The 24,135-nt window shown below is 40.9% G+C and overlaps 1 protein-coding gene across 1 annotated transcript in view; it reads left to right on the top strand.

Annotated features, from left to right (window-relative positions):
- LOC139756141 (pescadillo homolog) overlaps nt 1–24,135 on the top strand; it is a 77,339-nt gene that overhangs the window by 46,810 nt on the left and 6,394 nt on the right. Inside the window, exons 7-9 of the mRNA XM_071675276.1 lie at nt 1,850–1,996; nt 3,282–3,391; nt 13,194–13,474. Coding sequence (XP_071531377.1) covers nt 1,850–1,996; nt 3,282–3,391; nt 13,194–13,474 — 538 coding nt within the window. The remainder of the gene's footprint in view (nt 1–1,849; nt 1,997–3,281; nt 3,392–13,193; nt 13,475–24,135) is intronic.

Raw genomic sequence — 24,135 nt, 5'->3', positions numbered from 1 at the left:
CCAAAAGTCTCTCTTTCGTGCGTCTATCAATTAACACGTAATCCAATAACGCTCTCTGGCCATCTCTCCAACTTACAAATGCATACTTATGTATATCTTTCTTTTTGAACCAGGTATTCCCAATCACCAGTCCTTTTTCAGCACACAAATCTACAAGCTCTTCACCATTTCTATTTACAACACTGAACACCACATGTACACCAATTATTCCCTCAACTGCCACATTACTCACCTTTGCATTCAAATCACCCATTGCCATAACCAGGTCTCATGCATCAAAACTACAAACACACTCACTCAGCTGCTCTCAGTAACACTTGCTTTTCATGATCTTACTTCTCATGCCCAGGTGCATAGGCACCAATAATCACCCATCTCTCTCCATCCACTTTCAGTTTTACCCATATCAATCTAGAGTTTACTTTCTTACACTCAATCACGCACCCCTACACTCCTGTTGCAGGAGTAGTCCTAGTCCTTCCCTTGCTCTTTTCCTCTCACCAACCCCTGACTGTACTCCCAAAACATTCCCAAACCGCTCTTCCCCTTTACCTTTGAGCTTCGTTTCACTCAGAGCCAAAAATTCCAGGTTCCTTTCCTCAAACATGCTACCTATCTCTCCTTTTTTTCTCATCTTGGTTACATCCACACACATTTAGACACCCCAGTCTGAGCCTTCGAGGAGGATGAGCACTCCCCGCGTGACTCCTTCAGTTTCCCCTTTTAGACAGTTAAAATACAAAGGAGGGGAGGGTTTGTAGCCCCCCCCCCCCCCTGCTCCCATCCCCTTTAGTCGCCTTCTGCGACATGTGAGGAATGTGTGGGAAGTATCTTTCTCCCCTATCCCCAGGGGATAAATAAAATGTATATGTGTGTGTGTGTGTGTATGAGTGGATGGGTTTTTTCATTTGTTTCATGGTGCTACCTCGCTGATTCGGGAAACGGCGATCAAGTGTCATAAATAATAGATTGTGGTGTTTCTGCATATCAGCAAGTATATAATGTTGATAAGTGGCCTGTTCTGAAAGAATATTCTTTTAAGTACCTTCATTTTCAGTGAAGAAAAAGCAGTGCCAGGCTCTAAAACAGCCAAAAATACTTTGACACTACTGGGTGCCATTGATGCAGATTATAAGTTGAAGCCCTTATCAGTGTACCATTGCAAGAATCCGAGGGCTATGAAGGGCTTTATGAAGGCTAGTCTGTCAGTGTATTGACATTTGAACAAAAAGGTGCTCTGATGTCAAGGAATACTGTTATAGCAAGAACCTTGGAAAAAAAAGCATATTTAATCTAGATTATGCTCTAATCCACCTGTTGAATTTCAGTGATCTGTACCCTTTTATGAGGTTGCAGGACGTACCCAAGAACACTAATTCATAGCTCTAGCCAACAGATCAGGGGCTAATCATTACCTTCAAGGTTTACCTGTCTTAGAAAAACTTTCAACCAGTTAATAAGTGGCTCTAAGGGAGAGGGTACACCAACAGTTTAGGGATTCTAGGACTCATTTGATATCATGAATGCAGTTGACATTACAAGTTCCTGGAAAGATATTTAAAGAGACAACTTTTAACGACATCTTGAAGACTTGACCAGGGTGTGTGCATAACCTCTAGAGATTTTTCTTCAAGTGGGTCTGCAAACCATTTGAAAAGTCATTGTTTACCGAAGATGTTTGTGGATGACAGACTCTAAAAGAAAGTTTCCAGTCTTCAAAACTTGCATTTATCTGTAGTTAATAATTTGTCATTTTCTTTTCTTCTTTTTTACTTGCTTTTTTGAGTTCCCATACATTCATAGCTGACTGGAAGTTATATTAATACCCCTTTGACATTTCTACTTACAGGAAGATGAAATGGAGCTACATGCAGCCAGGGAGGAGGAGAAGAAGAAGAAACAGCAACAGTCCCTTTTCAAGGGTCTTAAGTTTTTTTTAAATCGTGAGACTAACATGGAATCTCTCACCTTTGTCATCAGGGCATGTATGGGTAAGGTAAGTCAGTTCCTGGTAAATAAGTTCCTTTCACGTACTCTGTAGCTCCAGCTAGTTTCATTGATTATTTTTGAAGTATACCAGTTTAACACAGACTTGTTTTATCATTTGGCTGTGTGCCTTGATTATGAAGACCAGTATACAGTAAGTCATTAATAAGACTCAAGCTGGAATTTATAGGTACTCAACCCTTTTGGTGCTTCTATATGAGGCTGGCTCTCAAAAGATGTCAATTATCCACCCAAAACTGTAATTAATGATATGCCTTTCTCTTGATTTTTCTGTGTTAAAAGGAGAAATTTACCATTTATTCTAGACGTGGCACTAAAATTCCTGGACATCCATATTAGATAAAAATTATTATTTACATAGAAAGTACAAAATTATTGCAGAATATTCCACAGATGACACAGATTGATCTAGCTAAGTCTGTAATGTCTTCTTTGGGCAAAGGTGGCCTCATATGCTCATGTCTACTCGTTACGTGTCATGTACAATGCCTGAAACCAGAGCCTCCTATCAACAACCAGGCCCCGCAGACCTTTCCATGGTTCCCATCTACCATTGGCAACCCATTGTGCCTCGTGTGCCAAATTGCTTCAATTCACTCTATCCCTTGCACACTTCACACTTTCCTACTTTGTGATGAGAATGATTAAGGAAACCACCTAAGTAAAGTAAAGCATTTTTTGTGTGTCTGCTTATGTATATCTCCACATTCAGTGTAGGGTGGTGCACATATAGAATCATCCTCAAGTATCATAGTTGCTGACTACCATCACACCTGATGTAAACACCCAAGAATGTAATTTGGTTATCACATTCAAATAGTTACAGAATGCTTGCATGAAGAAATAAGAATATGCAGTCGCTACATGCTTGCATCAAGAAATGATATGTAGTCACTACATGATTGCATGAAGAAATATGAGTATGTGAAAAAATGAGTTTTTCCAACTTGTATCCACTGAAGGGAGGTGTGTGAATAGGAAAACAGGATAGGATGGAGAGTGTGAAAATAAAGATGAATGATAAAGGAATGTGAAAATGTGTTGTTGATTTAGTATAACTTTAATTTCAAATTGTGTGGGAAATTTCTAAAATGGGCTGTAGTTTGAATGTAGGCAGAGAAAAGAACCATTCTTTCATAGTAGTGTATCCATAGATAACAAAGGCTAACCAGTTGGGGGGTTGATAAAAACTGATGTTTAAGTTAGGAACTTTTACATTGATGAAAATTGAAGAATAAGTTAGGAACTTTTACATGGTATGAACTTTCTGACAGGTATCATGGGACGTAACTGCCTATGAAGGCAGCACCTATCCTGAAACGGATGAATCAATTACACATCAAATTGTTGATAGAAAGGATTCAGAACAGAAGTACTTATCCAGGTAAGTCTTGTGCTGTAAGATTTAAATGACTTTTGTTAATAAGTCTAATGATTTGCTACCTTGATTATTCTAAAGATATGTCAGATGAATTGTTTTTGAATGATTACAATGGAATTATTTTGTATGTGAAAATGAAGAAGGTAATGGAGGCTTTGATTTCATGTGACAGATCGACTCAATGTGCTTAGGAAAAATTTATAAATATTAGCGTGGAAGCTCCTGTTTTTCTTTAAACCGCATGTAAATATTGAATGGAGTTAAGAAGATACATTGATAGAATTTATGGAATATGGTGATTTCTACAAATTTGTGAAACTTTGGAGTTTGTCCATGTCTTCCTGGAGGCTAATGTGATTGTTTTCATTCCAAGATTCCTGTAAGAGCTTGGTAACATCCACAAACATATTAGATATGAGTTTAATCCCCTAATCCCTCTAGTAAGTCACATGCACCAAGAATAACAGTGGGTCCAAGACTGATCCCTGTGGCACTCCACTAGCAACCTCAGCCCATTTGAGATTGTGCTTCTTACATACTTCCTTTGGTCCCTTTCACATAAGTAATCCTCAGTCAGGTGAAGTTTACCTGTTATTTCTGCCTGTAGCTCTATCTTCCTAATCAACCTCCGATAGGGTATATTGTCGATGGCTTTCTGGCAGTATAAGAAATGACGGTATACCCATCAATCTCTTTGCTCTGAGACCAAGCTCACCCTGTTTATGACTGTGGAAGATACAAGAAACTCACATTTGGAAGGCATACAGATAATTGAAAGGGAAAAACCACCAAACAGTCAGTGTGAGTAAGGAGGTGCAATTAGTCATGGACTTAAAATGAAATATTTATCAAGCCTATTCGTAAATGTATCTGTGGTACTGCTTTTAACCACTCTTATAGGAAAATCATATGTTAACAGTCCTGTTGAAGAAAAAGTGTACTTCACCTCATTCATTCATGTGAGTGAAATCAGACTAATCAAGTTCTTCAGACATTTCTGTCACAGAAAAAGCACCCATCAAGTCCAGATGTGAGGAGTTGAACACAAATTGTTTGGAAACTTACAGTGTTGACAACCAATGCCACCTGATCCCCCACATCCATTTCTGTTGTCTGAAATCATTTGAAATCATCAATATCAGAGCTCTCTGTGTGTTATTCATTATCAAGCTCACAGAGTTTATCAAAGTCTGTTGCATCCAGGATGTCAGTAATTCGTACAGAATCTAGGGCCAAAGATCTGGCAGGGAATGAAAGTCATGCCCTCCCCACTTGTCAGTTAATGGCTGTTGACCCATATACAGTACTCAAAGGTAATTGGCTCACTGTTTGCCATTTCATAATGCAGTCACCATTTTTCTTCCTGCCAATACCTCAGGCATGAAATTTAAGAGGGTGTTGCTGTAGCTGCACCCTGCTGCCAACATGATTTATTTTAGTTGTTGCTGCTTCAGCACCCCACAGTGAATGGATTAAAGACAGTGACCTCTCCTTTCACACCTTCCTTGATTGCTTTGGACCTTTAACCCCTCACCTACCTTACAGCTTGCTTCAGCTCCTGTGGTTCCATATGCTGCCATTTCCACTCCCAGGTATCTGAACACTTCACCTCCTCCAAATTCTCATCTTACAGTCTCACACATCGGATGACCTGTCCCTCTTCACTGCTAAACCTAATAACATTGCTTTTATTCACAGTTATTTTCAGCTTTCTCCTTCACACACTCTTCCAGACTTAGACACCATCTCCTGCAGTTTTTCACAGGAATCTGCCTCCAATTTCCTTGTCATCATTAAACAACAAATAGCTCACTCCCAGCCACCCCAGCCCTCTACCGACTGCATACTCGCTCTTTTCTTGAAGACCCTTGCATTCATCTCCCTCACCATTCCATCCATAAACAAATTGAAAAGGTGCAGTGACATCACACATCTCTGAAACAGACCTACCTTCACCTGGAATCATTCACCTGCAGAAGTTGGTGACTGAGCTTGGAAAGGTGTGTGAAGAGAGAAAGTTGAGAGTAAGTGTGAATAAGAGCAAGGTTATTAGATTCAATAGGGTTGGGGGATAAGTTAATTGGAATGTTAGCTTGAATGGAGAAAAACTGGAGGAAGTGAAGTGTTTAGATATCTGGGAGTGGACTTGGCAGCAGATGGAACCATGGAAACGGAAATGAGTCTTAGGGTGGGGAAGGGGGCAAAGGTTCTGGGAGCAATGAAAAATGTGTGGAAGGAGAGAACATTGTCTCGGAGAGCAAAAATGGGTATGTTTGAAGGAATAGTGGTTTCAACAATGTTATATGATTGTGAGGCATGGGCTATAGATAGAGTTGCACAGAGGAGGGCAGATGTGTTGGAAATGAAATGTTTGAGGACAATAAGTGGTGTGAGGTGGTTTGATCAAGTAAGCAATGAAATGGTAAGAGAAATGTGTAGAAATAAAAAGTGTGGTTGAGAGAGCAGAAGAGGCTGTGTTGAAATGATTTGGACATAAGGGGAGAATGAGTGAGGAAAGATTGATGAAGAGGATTTATGTGTCAGAGGTGGAGGGAACAAGAAGTGGGAGACCAAACTAGAGGTGGAAGGATGGAGTGAAAAAGATTTTGAGCAATGAACATACAGGAGGGTGAGATGCTTGTAAGGAATAGAGTGAATTGGAATGATGTGGTATACCAGGGATGTGCTGTCAGTGGACTGAACCAGGGAATATGAATTTTCTGGAGTAAACCATGGAAAGGTGTGTGGGGCCTGGATGTGGATAGGAAGCTGTGGTTTCAGTCCATTACACATGGCAGCTAGAGACTGAGTATGAACAAATGCGGCCTTTTTTGTTTGTTTTCCTGGTGCTACCTCGCTGAAGTGTGGGGTAGTGATGCTGTTTCCTGTGAGGCAGGGTAGTGCCCAGAATGGATGAAGGCAAGGAAGTATGAATATGTACGTGTATATATTCATATGTCTTTATGTGTATGTATATGTTGATATGTATATGTATGTACCTCCTTGGATGGGCGTTTATGTATATATATATGTGTATATGATGGCTTGCGCAAAAGATGCTTGTGGCATGAGAAGCGTGGGAGGTGGGTTGATTAGAAAGGGTAGTGAGTGGTGGGATGAAGAAGTAAGATTATTAGTGAAATAGGAGAGAGAGGCATTTGGACAATTTTTGCAGGGAAAAAAAGGCAAATGAGTGGGAAATGTATAAAAGAAAGAGGCAGGAGGTCAAGAGAAAGGTGTAAGAGGTGAAATAGAGGGCAAATGAGAGTTGGGGTGAGAGAGTATCATTAAATTTTAGGGAGAATAAAAAGATGTTTTGGAAGGAGGTAAATTAGGTGCATAAGACAAGGGAGCAAATGGGAACTTCAGTGAAGGGCGCAAATGGGGAGGTGATAACAAGTAGTGGTGATGTGAGAAGGAGATGGAGTGAGTATTTTGAAGGTTTGTTGAATGAGTTTGATGATAGAGTGGCAGATATGGGGTGTTTTGGTCGAGGTGGTGTGCAAAGTGAGAGGGTTAGGGAAAATGATTTGGTAAACGGAGAAGAGGTAGTAAAAGCTTTGCGGAAGATGAAAGCCGGCAAGGCAGCAGGTTTGGATGGTATTGCAGTGGAATTTATTAAAAGAGGGGGTGACTGTATTGTTGACTGGTTAGTAAGGTTATTTAATGTATGTATGATTCATGGTGAGGTGCCTGAGGATTGGCGGAATGCTTGCATAGTGCCATTGTATAAAGGCAAAGGGGATAAGAGTGAGTGCTCAAATTACAGAGGTATAAGTTTGTTGAGTATGCCTGGTAAATTATATGGGGGGGTATTGATTGAGAGGTTGAAGGCATGTACAGAGCATCAGATTGGAGAAGAACAGTGTGGTTTCAGAAGTGGTAGAGGATGTGTGGATCAGGTGTTTGCTTTGAAGAATGTATGTGAGAAATACTTAGAAAAGCAATTGGATTTGTATGTAGCATTTATGGATCTGGAGAAGGCATATGATAGAGTTGATAGAGATGCTCTGTGGAAGGTACTAAGAATATATGGTGTGGGAGGCAAGTTGTTAGAAGCAGTGAAAAGTTTTTATCAAGGATGTAAGGCATGTGTACATGTAGGAAGAGAGGAAAGTGATTGGTTCTCAGTGAATGTAGGTTTGCAGCAGGGTTGTGTGATGTCTCCATGGTTGTTTAATTTGTTTATGGATGGGGTTGTTAGGGAGGTGAATGCAAGAGTTTTGGAAAGAGGGGCAAGTATGCAGTCTGTTGTGGATGAGAGAGCTTGGGAAGTGAGTCAGTTGTTGTTCGCTGATGATACAGTGCTGGTGGCTGATTCATGTGAGAAACTGCAGAAGCTGGTGACTGAGTTTGGTAAAGTGTGTGAAAGGAAAAAGTTGAGAGTAAATGTGAATAAGAGCAAGGTTATTGGGTACAGTAGGGTTGAGGGTCAAGTCAATTGGGAGGTAAGTTTGAATGGAGAAAAACTGGAGGAAGTAAAGTGTTTTAGATATCTGGGAGTGGATCTGGCAGCGGATGGAACCATGGAAGCGGAAGTGAATCATAGGGTGGGGGAGGGGGCGAAAATTCTGGGAGCCTTGAAGAATGTTTGGAAGTCGAGAACATTATCTCGGAAAGCGAAAATGGGTATGCTTGAAGGAATAGTGGTTCCAACAATGTTGTATGGTTGCGAGGCATGGGCTATGGATAGAGTTGTGCACAGGAGGGTGGATGTGCTGGAAATGAGATGTTTGAGGACAATATGTGGTGTGAGGTGGTTTGATTGAGTAAGTAATGTAAGGGTAAGAGAGATGTGTGGAAATAAAAAGAGTGTGGTTGAGAGAGCAGAAGAGGGTGTTTTGAAATGGTTTGGTCACATGGAGAGAATGAGTGAGGAAAGATTGACCAAGAGGATATATGTGTCAGAGGTGGAGGGAACGAGGAGAAGTGGGAGACCAAATTGGAGGTGGAAAATATGGAGTGAAAAAGATTTTGAGTGATCGGGGCCTGGACATGCAGGAGGGTGAAAGGTGTGCAAGGAATAGAGTGAATTGGAACGATGTGGTATACCAGGGTCGACGTGCTGTCAATGGATTGAACCAGGGCATGTTAAGCATCTGGGGTAAACCATGGAAAGTTCTGTGGGGCCTGGATGTGGAAAGGGAGCTGTGGTTTCGTTGCATTATTACATGACAACTAGAGACTAAGTGTGAACGAATGGGGCCTTTGTCTTTTCCTAGCCCTACCTCGCACACATGAGGGGGGAGGGGGTTGTTATTCCATGTTTGGCGAGGTGGCGATGGGAATAAATAAAGGCAGACAGTATGAATTATGTACATGTGTATATATGTATATGTCTGTTTGTGTATATATATGTGTACATTGAGATGTATAGGTATGCATATTTGCATGTGTGGACATGTATGTATATACATGTGTATGTGGGTGGGTTGGGCCATTCTTTCGTCTGTTTCCTTGCGCTACCTCGCTAACGTGGGAGACAGCGACAAAGCAAAATAAAAATAAATAATGTGTATATGAGTGGATGGGCCATTCTTCATCTGTTTCCTGGTGCTACCTTGTGACACAGGGAACAGCGATTAAGTTTAATGTAAATAAAATGATAAAGATATGAAACAGCTGCTTCCAAGAAAAATTATTATGGCACTTATACAATTCTTCATGAGGGGTGGAATTCTAGCCCCTTGTTCCCACCCCTCTGAGTCACCTTTTACAACACACAGGAGGTACATGGGCAGTTTTGTTCCCCCCTATCTCCAGGGATATTTATCTCAGCTTCCATCCGCTGAGAGAAGTGAGATTTCCCCCATTTGCATGTGACTTGTGTACACGTAAAGTATGTAGGATGTAAAAGGTGGAATGTGGATGCATGAGAAACAAATGGGTGGTGGAATGAAGTTGAATTGTTATTGATACAGAAAAGAGAGGTACTGTATGTACATGGCATATTCAGGGAAGGAGTGAAGGTGATTAGGGTAATGAAAGGGAAATGGCAGGAGTGGATTAGAAAGGCACAAGAGATGAAAAAGAGGACAAATTTGAGATGGAGAAGGATAATGTCAGTGAAATTGAAAAAATGAAAAACATTACTTTTTAAAAGAAGTGAACAGGGTAAGAACATAAAAATTGGGAGTGACAGTGAGGAAAAGGGAAAGCAGATGGGAAAACAATAAGAGATAGAGTCTTGAAAAAGAGATGGATCGAGTAATTTAAGGGACTGCTGAGTGTTTTAGGTGATAGATGGCATTTTTAGAATGAGGTGGCATTTCGAATGGAATGAGTCATGGTTAATGGGATGATAAAAAAGAGGAATCTGCAAAAGCCTTGTTAGAGATATGATAAAATGCATTTTTTAATTTCATGAAGTGGAAGATGATTACTGATAAATCAGAGTGTTCAACATATATATATATATTTTTTTTTTTTTTTGCCGCTGTCTCCTGCGTTTGCGAGGTAGCGCAAGGAAACAGATGAAAGAAATGGCCCAACCCACCCCCATACACATGTATATACATACGTCCACACACGCAAGTAGACATACCTACACAGCTTTCCATGGTTTACCCCAGATGCTTCACATGCCCTGATTCAATCCACTGACAGCACGTCAACCCTGGTATACCACATCGATCCAATTCACTCAGTTCCTAGCCCTCCTTTCAACATATATGTTTTTTTTTTTTTTTTTTTTTTTTTTTTTCATACTATTCGCTATTTCCCGCGATAGCGAGGTAGCGTTAAGAACAGAGGACTGGGCCTTTGAGGGAATATCCTCACCTGGACCTCTTCTCTGTTCCTTCCTTTGGGAAAAAAAAAAAAAAAAAAAAGAGAGGAGAGGATTTCCAGCCCCCCGCTCCCTTCCCTTTTTGTCGCCTTCTACGACACGCAGGGAATACGTGGGAAGTATTCTTTCTCCCCTATCCCCAGGGGATATATGTATGGCCCATAATAAGGTGCCTAAGGACTGATGGAGTGCATGTATAATGGCCTTGTATAAAGACAAGGGGAACAAAAATGCTTTTTCAGATTCAGATGTATGGGAGTGTAGTGTTCAAAAGACAGATGTTATGCATAGAGCTAATTGGAGAGGAGTGATATGGTTTTAGGAGAGGTACAGGTGTGTAGAGCAGATGTTTGCTTTGAAGAATTTTTTTTTTTTTTTTTTTTTTTTTTTTTTTTTTTTTTATACTTTGTCGCTGTCTCCCGCGTTTGCGAGGTAGCGCAAGGAAACAGACGAAAGAAATGGCCCAAACCCACCCCCCCCCCCCCATACACATGTACATACACACGTCCACACACGCAAATATACATACCTACACAGCTTTCCATGGTTTACCCCAGACGCTTCACATGCCTTGATTCAATCCACTGACAGCACGTCAACCCCTGTATACCACATGACTCCAATTCACTCTATTCCTTGCCCTCCTTTCACCCTCCTGCATGTTCAGGCCCCGATCACACAAAATCTTTTTCACTCCATCTTTCCACCTCCAATTTGGTCTCCCTCTTCTCCTCGTTCCCTCCACCTCCGACACATATATCCTCTTGGTCAATCTCTCCTCACTCATTCTCTCCATGTGCCCAAACCATTTCAAAACACCCTCTTCTGCTCTCTCAACCACGCTCTTTTTATTTCCACACATCTCTCTTACCCTTACGTTACTTACTCGATCAAACCACCTCACACCACACATTGTCCTCAAACATCTCATTTCCAGCACATCCATCCTCCTGCGCACATCTCTATCCATAGCCCACGCCTCGCAACCATACAACATTGTTGGAACCACTATTCCCTCAAACATACCCATTTTTGCTTTCCGAGATAATGTTCTCGACTTCCACACATTTTTCAAGGCTCCCAAAATTTTTGCCCCCTCCCCCACCCTATGATCCACTTCCGCTTCCATGGTTCCATCCGCTGACAGATCCACTCCCAGATATCTAAAACACTTCACTTCCTCCAGTTTTTCTCCATTCAAACTCACCTCCCAATTGACTTGACCCTCACCCCTACTGTACCTAATAACCTTGCTCTTATTCACATTTACACTCAACTTTCTTCTTCCACACACTTTACCAAACTCAGTCACCAGCTTCTGCAGTTTCTCACATGAATCAGCCACCAGCGCTGTATCATCAGCGAACAACAACTGACTCACTTCCCAAGCTCTCTCATCCCCAACAGACTTCATACTTGCCCCTCTTTCCAGGACTCTTGCATTTACCTCCCTTACAACCCCATCCATAAACAAATTAAACAACCATGGAGACATCACACACCCCTGCCGCAAACCTACATTCACTGAGAACCAATCACTTTCCTCTCTTCCTACACGTACACATGCCTTACATCCTCGATAAAAACTTTTCACTGCTTCTAACAACTTGCCTCCAACACCATATATTCTTAATACCTTCCACAGAGCATCTCTATCAACTCTATCATATGCCTTCTCCAGATCCATAAATGCTACATACAAATCCATTTGCTTTTCTAAGTATTTCTCACATACATTCTTCAAAGCAAACACCTGATCCACACATCCTCTACCACTTCTGAAACCGCACTGCTCTTCCCCAATCTGATGCTCTGTATATGCCTTCACCCTCTCAATCAATACCCTCCCATATAATTTACCAGGAATACTCAACAAACTTATACCTCTGTAATTTGAGCACTCACTCTTATCCCCTTTGCCTTTGTACAATGGCACTATGCACGCATTCCGCCAATCCTCAGGCACCTCACCATGAGTCATACATACATTAAATAACCTTACCAACCAGTCAACAATACAGTCACCCCCTTTTTTAATAAATTCCACTGCAATACCATCCAAACCTGCTGAAGAATTTATGAGAGAAATACTTGGAGAGAGTCACTAGAGTAGGAATTTATGTCACTAGAGAAAGCATATGGTGAGATAGACAGAGATGCAATACATGAAGTGCTGTAGATATCTTGAGTAAATGTAGAATTAATGATGCAGTTAGGAAATTTTGCTGGGAGATTAAGGCACGTCCATCATTAGGAAGGGAGGAGGGTGAGTAGCTTCAGGTGAAAGTAGGTTTGACTCAAGGTTAGATGGCAGGATGTAGTGAGTGAGGCTTTTGGGTATTAGATCCTAAACATTCAAGGGAGTGAGAAGCATCCAATAGATAGCATGAATTAGATGATGTATGAGAGTGACATATAAAGCAGTCAAGGTAAGCCTTAGATTAGTCTCTGGGTCTTGGCTGTGGACAGTAGACTTTCATCATGTCAGGCACTGGTTTTGTTCAAATGAGGCCATTGTTCTCTTTTTTTTTTTTTTCCAAAAGAAGGAACAGAGGGGGCCAGGTGAGGATATTCCAAAAAAGGCCCAGTCCTCTGTTCTTAACGCTACCTCGCTAACGCGGGAAATGGCGAATAGTTTAAAAGAAAAAAGAAAAAAAAAAGGCTGAGAAAAATTTTATTGTTAAGCAGCCATAAAACAGTTATTAGGACGGTTAGTATGACCACAATTTATACCGATGGTATTGAAATAATAATGTTTTATTATTGAAGTTTGTTTGAAAAGTTTTCCCTCAGTACCTTTTGTTAACCTAGATTAAAGCTGATGGTCACATATCCTTTCATTTTCCTTGTAAACTGTCTTGAAAAATACACTCAAAACTTTAATTCATTGTTGTTTATTAGATTGACGCTGAGCAATGCCAGACAATTGATCACTCACTTGCTCATGAGTGAAGATTGCCGAATATGTAAAGAATAGGTTTTTGAAAGATTATTGATAATAAGTTTTTTCTTTTTCAGATATTACATACAACCGCAGTGGGTGTATGACTGCATCAATGCTCGCATGCTTCTCCCAGTTCAAGATTATTTTCCCAGTGCTGTTTTACCTGTACATTTGTCACCCTTTGAGGATAAAAACAATTTGTATGTTCCTCCTGAAAAGGTGGATCTTTTAGCTCTACAGAAAGGTGATTTGCCAACCAGAGAGCCTCCAGGTTTAGAGGATAGTGAAGATGAAGATACTGAGAATGAAGAAGAAATTCAGAAAGAAAATGAAGTGAAAAAGAAACTTGTTGAAGGTATGTTGGATATATTTTTGTATCTTTATGATTTGCGTCTCAGACTGTTGCTGAATGGTTTATATTGTACATCTTCATAAGTAATAGTATGGATGTAGTATGTGTATGATGATCCTTGTTTATTGAGAATGTTTAGAGCAATCTCAGAAGAGCACGTCCATTATTGCATTGTGGAGGGTCTAGTGCATCATGTAATGAGATACCAGATACCACCCATCTCCCCAATATTCAAACAGATCCAACATATCGCAGAACACCTCATGCCCATGATGCAACTTCGATATGGAAAAGTGTAGACACTGAAGACTTGCACTCACCTCACACACACATAATCATCTTCCTACTTTTTGACCTGTGGTCCTACTTAGTGTATGTGGCCAGCTTTCTGGATTCTTTGTGGGTCCCATAGTAGGGGAAAGTAAAGTAAATACTGTATGTTTTTTCTTACTGTTTGCCATTTTTTGTGTTAGAGATGAAGAACAGTCTTACTTGCCCACATCCACTCTGGCTGTCATTTGTAATGCACCAAAACCAGAGACCCCCTATTCACAGCCTAACCCCATAGACCATTCTGTGATTTCTTCTCACCACTTCTTATGCTCTGGTTCTGCCTAGTGACAGCATGTTTCCTTATTTACAACCAGTTACTTCAGTTCTCCCTGTCTCATGCACACTTCTCATGCATGATCATGCACCAATATCTCAACTGTTTTTCTAATCTATCATCCCAATCATATGCTTTCTTGAGATATATAAATGCTGCATACACTTTCTTTGAAGCAAACACGTGATCCACACATTTCTACCACTTATGGAGCCACATTGTTCCTCACTAATCTAAAGATCTGTGCTTACCACCACCCTTTCTGTCACCACTCTTTCATACAACTTACCAGGTATGCTTAACAGACTTAAACCTCTGTAATTTGAAAATTTTGTTGCTCCCCTTGCCTTTATACAGTGGCATTATACAGGCATTCCAACAATCTTCAGGCACCTCACCATAAGCCATCCATACATTGAAAATCCTAACTTGTCAATCAACAATACAGTCACCCCCTTTCTTGAGAATTTCAACTGCAGTCCCACCTTGTCACACTTTATCTTACACATGGCTTTCAATATCTCTTTTCACCAGTCCACTTGCTAAGACTCTTACTTGTCATTCCTCTCCTACCCAAACACCCCACACCTGCCACCCTATCAAACACACTCAACAGTCCTTCAGAGTATTCACTCCATTTGTTCTTCACCTCATTTCTTCCTGTTACCACTTTTCTCCATTTGCCCCACTTATCAATGCCTCCTTTTGTTTTTGTTTTTTCCTCACACCATTATCCTCCTTTCAAAACATTTTGTCATTATCCTTGAAGTTTGTTGATGCTCTTTAACCATCTTTTCAAGCCCCTCGACCTTCCTCTTGACTTCCTGCCACTTCATATAAGTAGCTTCCGTACACATCTTTTCTTTTTCACTAGCAGCGGAGCTTTATCACACAACACACTACCCTTTCTCAAATGGCCATATCTCAGCTTCTGCATGTCACACACTTCTCTCGAAAACGTTAGTAGTGCTTCCCTAAATGCTGCCCATTCCTCACCTTGTTCTTAAGCATCATTTACTCTAATCTTTTTTGAAGTTTTACGTCATCTCTCCTGATATCTCTTCATTTATTGCCAATAACCAGTCCTTTTTCAGCACTCAACTTTACTGGCTTTCTGCCATTTTAATTTACATTCATTATACCCCCAGTTGCCACATCATCCACTTTTGCATCCAAGTCTCTCTCCTTGTATCCTTGATCCCTTGCATCAGAATTGCTGGCATGCTTAATCAGCTCCTAAAACACTTTCCTCTGTTGTACCTGGTAAGTGCATGCATACTCTGCTACTAGCCCATCATAGTAACATATATGATACTCTGATGAGAGAGAAAAGAATATCCACCTTTTCTAGACTTTGCAAAGGCATTTGACAAAGTATGATATGGAGTACAAGTTCAACCTGTTTCATCCAGCAACCTTGGGACATGGCCATTGATGGACTGCAAAAAACACCAGAAAACTGAAATTGCCCCCTTAGGGGTCACAGACACATCATGATAGCATTGTTTCTTAGTCAATCACAAGTCACAGTTGAGCAAACACTCAAGAACATCAAAGAAGACAGTGAACAGCTGGTAACCTTGTACCCCCATTCATTAACCTTAGAAAACCTAACATCTCCATTCAGAGGATTAAAATAATTTTTTCTGTTTTTTACATAAATGTTTAGATACAATGTGATATACCTGCTACCTGCTATCCAGTGATTCTTTTTTCCGGTGTTCACAAAGAAGTGAATAAAGACAAAAATTGTGTCTGCATAATGTCATCGAACCTCTTACAGCTATGAATGAAAAGTACCGAAGTGAGTATTGTGGGAAGAAGAGTAGAAAGAGTGTCAGCTTAGGTATAAAGTATGACATTTAGAAGGGTTCGATGCAGGTAAGTATTGACTCGATATTGCCAGCAGTCTTGGTTTGCTTGCTACCTCAGTGAAAACAAAATCTGAGCTTTCAGATAAGGTGAAGTAATGTGCCTCCTGTTTGACAAACTTAGGAGTAATAAAGATTACTCATTCCAATGGTGAAATCATTTTTTCATGCAAATGTTAGGTTGGGAAACCTTCCCCAGGAGCATATCCTTTCTCTCTCCTTTGAAATATGGTGAAATGGGATACTCTGTCTTATGAATCTACTTAGTTGTGTTTTGTGGAAATGCATCTCCATCAAGGTGGGAATAGATGTAAAAGTTCATATTTTTGCATGTAATGGCCTTATGGCAATTGCAACCCATATGAATGCCTGAAAGTGATTACATGATAGTGAAATAAGTATGCTACTAATGGATTAAGTATTTTCATCATACAGTATACATATTTTTTTTATTACAAATGATTTGTAATATTCCAGTGAATATTATTTTGTAGGCCTGTAGAGGTTGTAAGGTACATTAAAAAAAATGTCCCAGGAATTGGAAACTATCACAGTGAAATATAGGTTTGTAGTATTTGTGGGAACAGAGTAGCTCTTCATCAAACAATATTTTAAAAACAATGTGGTTACTTAGAGATCAAAACATGTTTGGGAACATTTTAAGTCACTAGCAATCAGTATTCCACAATTATCAGCATTTGATTTTTTCAGTTTTACTGTTAAAGCATTATTCATGATAGTCATGGAATAAAACATTTCGATTTATGTAGTTGTAGATAGTTTTTGTAGTTTGAAGCTAGTATCCAAGTGATTAGCAGCATGTGCAGTATATTACAAGTATTGCTGTTGACTTGTTAGACTGTGCATACTCTGCAAACTATTATAATAAAAGTCAAAAGAATAGATGAGAGGCAGCACAAGATGAAACATCAGGAAGTTAAGAGGAGAGTGCAGGAGTGAAAAAGAGGTCAAATAAGAGATGGGGTTAGAGATAATTGGCAAACTTCAGGAAGAATAAGAAAATATTTTAGAAGGTGCATAGTGTGAGAAGAATAAGAGAACAAATGGGAGCATCACTGAGAAGAGCAAATGGGAAAGTTTTAACAGGCAAAGTAAAGATGAAGAGGAGATGGAATGATTTTTTGAAGGAATGTTGAACATATAAGATGTGGCTTGTTTGGGACATGGAGGCACATGGAGATAGAAAGCTATGGCAAACGGTTTGTTGAAAAGAGAAGGTTGGTGAAAGCCATGTGCAAGATGAAGCATGGCAAAGTGGCACTAGTGAAGGGATTGTAGTAACACTGTTGTTGATTAGTTAGACAGCATTTTCAGTCTCTGTGTCTCAGAGTGGGTCCCTAAGGCCAAGTGGAATTCCTGTATAGTGCATTTGTGTATAGGCAAATGTGACAAAAGTGAACATTCAAAATTAATCAGATATAAATCTGTTGAGTAGACCTGGTAAGTTGTAAGGGAGAGTGTGGTGGCATGTGAAAAGAATTAGACTGGGAAGGAACACTGTAGCTTCAAAATAGGTAGAGGATTTAGGTAACTGGTATTTGCTTAGAAGAACTGTGAAATTCTAAAAGAAATAAAAGGATTTAAAGCGGCATTTAAGGTTCTGGAGAAAGAATATGAGTGTATTGATGGAGATTCTTTCTGGAAGATGTGAATATATGGTATGAGAGGAAAGCTGTTAGAAGTAGTGAAGAGTGTTTAAAAGGGAATAAGGCATGTGTGTGAGTAGAAAGAGAAGAGGAAGAGTGGTTCCAGGTGAAGCTGGTATTTGTGTTTGGAAGATTATATGAAAGGAGGAAGTTGAGAATCAAAGTGAATAAAAGTAAGTTAATGGGGTTTTGCAGGGGAGAAAGACAACCTAGTGTGAATGGAATGAACTTGAAAGAAGTGATGTCTTTTACTTTCCTGGGAGTGGATATGGCAAGGAATGGAACAAGAGGAGATGAAGTGAGTGAGGAGGCATAGACAGCATATTAAAAAGTCTCTGTGTGGTGGCAAAAATAAGTATGCCTGATGGTACAACAGTCTTGACAGTGCTGTATGGATGTGAGCCATAACTAATTCAAAAGTATCAAAATGCAATGTCTGGGGGTTTGGCATATGGTGTGAGGATGGATGACCCAGCAAAGAATGACATTATGAGAGATAGGTGTAGTAGTAAGTGCAGTATGTTTTGAGAAAGCTGAGCAGAATGTGCAGGAATGACTTGGACTTATGGAGAGGATGAGTGAGGAGAGACCAAGAGGATAAATTCATCATAAGAGGAGGGAAAGAGAGAAGACATAGGATGAGATGGAAGGAAAGATACATTGAGTTATTGGGTCCTGAACATGCAGTGTTATGTGTGTATGGAATAGAACAAAAGTATGTTGTACGTGAGAGTATGTTTTGTCATTTGGCTGAACCAGGGTATGTGAAGTGGCCTAGGAATACAATGAAAAGGTCTTTGAGGCTTGGCTGTGATAGGGAGGCTCCAGTTTTGGTGTATTATACATAACAGCAAGAGATGCTGATGTAGGAAATGGTGAACAAGCTTGAAAAAAATGTATGATAAAGAATAGAGATATAAGAAAGAGGTGTAGAGAAAGGAAAATACAAGAAAATCACAGGATGTCAGTACGATGGGATTGTGGTATCAAGGCATGTTTGATGAGTAGGTAGGTAGTGAACATGGCTTATGATAGCTTGCCAAAAAGGGTGATTAGTGCAGTTATACCAGAAATATTAGCAGACTCTTTGAAATGGGATTTTTCTGTTAATGCTATCAAAGGAATATGAGATTGCATGCACTGCATTCATAGTATGTGTATATGACAGTGGTAAAGTAAATGGAGATCCTTGTCACACTTGCCTCAAAGGGACATGCAGAGTGAAAACTTGAGATACCTGAATCAGTGCAGTTCATTATTCACCTAATTACACTCATTAAAAGTTAAATTGAATTATTTTTTTTTTTTCGCTGTCTCCCGCATTTGCGAGGTAGCGCAAGGAAACAGATGAAAGAAATGGCTCAACCCATCCCCATACACATGTATATACATACACGTCCACATGCAAATATACATACCTACACAGCTTTCCATGGTTTACCCCAGACGCTTCACATGCCTTGATTCAATCCACTGACAGCACGTCAACCCCGGTATACCACATCGATCCAATTCACTCTATTCCTTGCCCTCCTTTCACCCTCCTGCATGTTCAGGCCCCGATCACACAAAATCTTTTTCACTCCATCTTTCCACCTCCAATTTGGTCTCCAACTTCTCCTCGTTCCCTCCACCTCCGACACATATATCCTCTTGGTCAATCTTTCCTCACTCATTCTCTCCATGTGCCCAAACCATTTCAAAACACCCTCTTCTGCTCTCTCAACCACACTCTTTTTATTTCCACACATCTCTCTTACCCTTACATTACTTACTCGATCAAACCACCTCACACCACACATTGTCCTCAAACATCTCATTTCCAGCACATCCACCCACCTGCGCACAACTCTATCCATAGCCCACGCCTCACAACCATACAACATTGTTGGAACCACTATTCCTTCAAACATACCCATTTTTGCTTTCCGAGATAATGTTCTCGACTTCCACACATTCTTCAAGGCTCCCAGGATTTTCGCCCCCTCCCCCACCCTATGATCCACTTCCGCTTCCATGGTTCCATCCGCTGCCAAATCCACTCCCAGATATCTAAAACACTTTACTTCCTCCAGTTTTTCTCCATTCAAACTTACCTCCCAATTGCCTTGACCCTCAACCCTACTGTACCTAATAACCTTGCTCTTATTCACATTTACTCTTAACTTTCTTCTTTCACACACTTTACCAAACTCAGTCACCAGCTTCTGCAGTTTCTCACATGAATCAGCCACCAGCGCTGTATCATCAGCGAACAACAACTGACTCACTTCCCAAGCTCTCTCATCCACAACAGACCTCATACTTGCCCCTCTTTCCAAAACTCTTGCATTCACCTCCCTAACAACCCCATCCATAAACAAATTAAACAACCATGGAGACATCACACACCCCTGCCGCAAACCTACATTCACTGAGAACCAATCACTTTCCTCTCTTCCTACACGTACACATGCCTTACATCCTCGATAAAAACTTTTCACTGCTTCTAACAACTTGCCTCCCACTCCATATATTCTTAATACCTTCCACAGAGCATCTCTATCAACTCTATCATATGCCTTCTCCAGATCCATAAATGCTACATACAAATCCATTTGCTTTTCTAAGTATTTCTCACATACATTCTTCAAAGCAAACACCTGATCCACACATCCTCTACCACTTCTGAAACCACACTGCTCTTCCCCAATCTGATGCTCTGTACATGCCTTCACCCTCTCAATCAATACCTTCCCATATAATTTACCAGGAATACTCAACAAACTTATACCTCTGTAATTTGAGCACTCACTCTTATCCCCTTTGCCTTTGTACAATGGCACTATGCACGCATTCCGCCAATCCTCAGGCACCTCATCATGAGTCATACATACATTAAATAACCTTACCAACCAGTCAACAATTCAGTCACCCCCTTTTTTAATAAATTCCACTGCAATACCATCCAAACCTGCTGCCTTGCTGGCTTTCATCTTCCGCAAAGCTTTTACTACCTCTTCTCTGTTTACCAAATCATTTTCCCTAACCCTCTCACTTTGTACACCACCTCGACCAAAACACCCTATATCTGCCACTCTATCATCAAACACATTCAACAAACCTTCAAAATACTCACTCCATCTCCTTCTCACATCACCACTACTTGTTATCACCTCCCCATTTGTGCCCTTCACTGAAGTTCCCATTTGCTCCCTTGTCTTACACACTTTATTTACCTCCTTCCAGAACATCTTTTTATTCTCCCTAAAATTTAATGATACTCTTTCACCCCAACTCTCATTTGCCCTCTTTTTCACCTCTTGCACCTTTCTCTTGACCTCCTGTCGCTTTCTTGTATACATCTCCCACTCAATTGCATTTTTTCCCTGCCAAAATCGTCCAAATGCCTCTCTCTTCTCTTTCACTAATAATCTTACTTCTTCATCCCACCACTCACTACCCTTTCTTATCAACCCACCTCCCACTCTTCTCATGCCACAAACATCTTTTGCACAATCCATCACTGATTCCCTAAATACATCCCATTCCTCCCCCACTCCCCTTACTTCCATTGTTCTCACCTTTTTCCATTCTGTACTCAGTCTCTCCTGGTACTTCCTCACACATGTCTCCTTCCCAAGCTCACTTACTCTCACCACCCTCTTCACCCCAACATTCACTCTTCTTTTCTGAAAACCCATACAAATCTTCACCTTATCCTCCACAAGATAATGATCAGACATCCCTCCAGTTGCACCTCTCAGCACATTAACATCCAAAAGTCTCTCTTTCGCGCGCCTGTCAATTAACACGTAATCCAATAATGCTCTCTGGCCATCTCTCCTACTGACATACGTATACTAATGTATATCTCGCTTTTTAAACCAGGTATTCCCAATTACCAGTCCTTTTTCAGCACATAAATCTACAAGCTCTTCACCATTTCCATTTACAACACTGAACACCCCATGTATACCAATTATTCCCTCAACTGCCACATTACTCACCTTTGCATTCAAATCACCCATCACTATAACCCGGTCTCGTGCATCAAAACCACTAACACACTCATTCAGCTGCTCCCAAAACACTTGCCTCTCATGATCTTTCTTCTCATGCCCAGGTGCATATGCACCAATAATCACCCATCTCTCTCCATCAACTTTCAGTTTTACCCATATTAATCGAGAATTTACTTTCTTACATTCTATCACATACTCCCACAACTCCTGTTTCAGGAGTACTGCTACTCCTTCCCTTGCTCTTGTCCTCTCACTAACCCCTAACTTCACTCCCAAGACATTCCCAAACCACTCTTCCCCTTTACCCTTGAGCTTCATTTCACTCAGAGCCAAAACATCCAGGTTCCTTTCCTCAAACATACTACCTATCTCTCCTTTTTTCACCTCTTGGTTACATCCACACACATTTAGACACCCCAGTCTGAGCCTTCGAGGAGGATGAGCACTCCCTGCGTGACTCCTCCTTCTGTTTCCCATTTTAGAAAGTTAAAAAAATACAAGGAGGGGAGGATTTCTGGCCCCCCTCTCCCGTCCCCTCTAGTCGCCTAGTGAAATATGTTGGTTTATTTATCCCTGGGGATAGGGGAGAAAGAATACTTCCCACATATTCCCTGTGTGTTGTAGAAGGCGACTAAAGGGAGCAGGGGCCGGACCCCCCCCCCCCCCCGTATTTAAATTACTAAAAGGGGAAACAGAAGGAGGAGTCATGCAGAGAGTGCTCATCCTCCTCGAGGGCTCTGATTGGGATGTCTAAATGTGTGTGGATGTAACCAAGACGAGAAAAAAGGAGAGATGGGTAGCATGGCTGAGGAAAGGAACCTGGATATTTTGGCTTTGAGTGAAACAAAGCTCAAGGATAAGGGGGAAGAGTGGTTTGGGGATGACTTGAAAGTAAAGTCAGGGGTTAGTGAGAGGACAAGAGCAAAGGAAGGAATAGCTTTTCTCCTGAAGCAGGAGTTGTGGGAATATGTAATAGAGTGTAAGAAAGTAACCTCTAGATTGATATGGGTAAAACTGAAAGTGGATGGAGAGAGATGGGTGATAATTAGTGCCTATGCACTTGGTCATGAGAGGAAAGATCATGAGAGGCAGGTGTTTTGGGAGTAGCTGAGTGAGTGTGTTAGCAGCTTTGATTCACAAGACTGGATTCTAGTGATGGGTGATTTGAATGCAAAGGTGAGTAATGTGGTAGTTGAGGGTATAATTGGTGTACATGGGGTTTTTAGTGTTGTAAATGGAAATGGTGAAGAGCTTGTAGATTTGTGTGCTGATAAAGCACTGGTGATTGGGAATACATGGTTTAAAAAGAGAGAGATACGTAAGTATACATATGTGAGTAGGAGAGATGGCCAGAGGGCGTTATTGAATTATGTGTTAATTGATAGGTGTGGAAAAGAGAGACTTTTGGATGTTAATGTGCTGAGAGGGGCAGCTGTAGGGATGTCTGATCACTATCTTGTGAAGGTGAAGATTTGTACAGGTTTTCAGGAGAGAAGAGAGAATGTTGGGGAGAAGAGAGTGGTGAGAGTAAGTGAGCTTGGAAAGGAGACTTGTGTGAGGAAGTACCAGGAGAGATTGAGTGCGGAATGGCAAAGGGTGAGAGCAAATGATGTAAGGGGACTGGGGGAGGAATGGGATGTATTTAGGGAAGCAATGATGGCTTGCACAAAAGATTCCTGTGGCATGAGAAACGTGGGAGGTGGTCAGATTAGAAAAGGTAGTGAACGGTGGGATGAAGAAGTAAGAGTGTTAGTGAAAAAGAAGAGAAAGGCATTTGGACGATTTTTGCAAGGAAGTAGTGCAAATGACTAGGGGATGTATGAATAAAGAGGCAGGAGGTCAAGAGAGAGGTGCAAGAGGTGAAAGGTAAAAGAGAGGACAAATGAGAGTTGGGCTGAGAGTGTAGCATTGAATTTTAGGGATGGGGTTGTTAGGGAGGTAAATGCAAGAGTCTTGGAAAGAGGGGCAAGTATGAAGTCTGTTGGGGATGAGAGAGCTTGGGAAGTGAGTCAGTTGTTGTTCGCTGATGATACAGCGCCGGTGGCGGATTCATGTGAGAAACTGCAGAAGCTGGTGACTGAGTTTGGTAAAGTGTGTGGAAGAAGAAAGTTAAGAGTAAATGTGAATAAGAGCAAGGTTATTAGGTACAGTAGGGTTGAGGGTCAAGTCAATTGGGAGGTGAGTTTGTATGGTGAAAAACTGGAGGAAGTGAAGTGTTTTAGATATCTGGGAGTGGATCTGTCAGCGGATGGAACCATGGAAGCGGAAGTGGATCATAGGGTGGGGGAGGGGGCGAAAATTTTGGGAGCCTTGAAAAATGTGTGGAAGTCGAGAACATTATCCCGGAAAGCAAAAATGGGTATGTTTGAAGGAATAGTAGTTCCAACAATGTTGTATGGTTGCGAGGCGTGGGCTATGGATAGAGTTGTGCGCAGGAGGATGGATGTGCTGGAAATGAGATGTTTGAGGATAATGTGTGGTGTGAGGTGGTTTGATCGAGTAAGTAACGTAAGGG

The sequence above is a fragment of the Panulirus ornatus genome, chromosome 20 (genome assembly GCF_036320965.1).
Source record: "Panulirus ornatus isolate Po-2019 chromosome 20, ASM3632096v1, whole genome shotgun sequence".
NCBI classification, from domain to species: Eukaryota; Metazoa; Arthropoda; class Malacostraca; order Decapoda; family Palinuridae; genus Panulirus; species Panulirus ornatus.
This window is presented reverse-complemented; position numbering and strand designations above follow the sequence as displayed.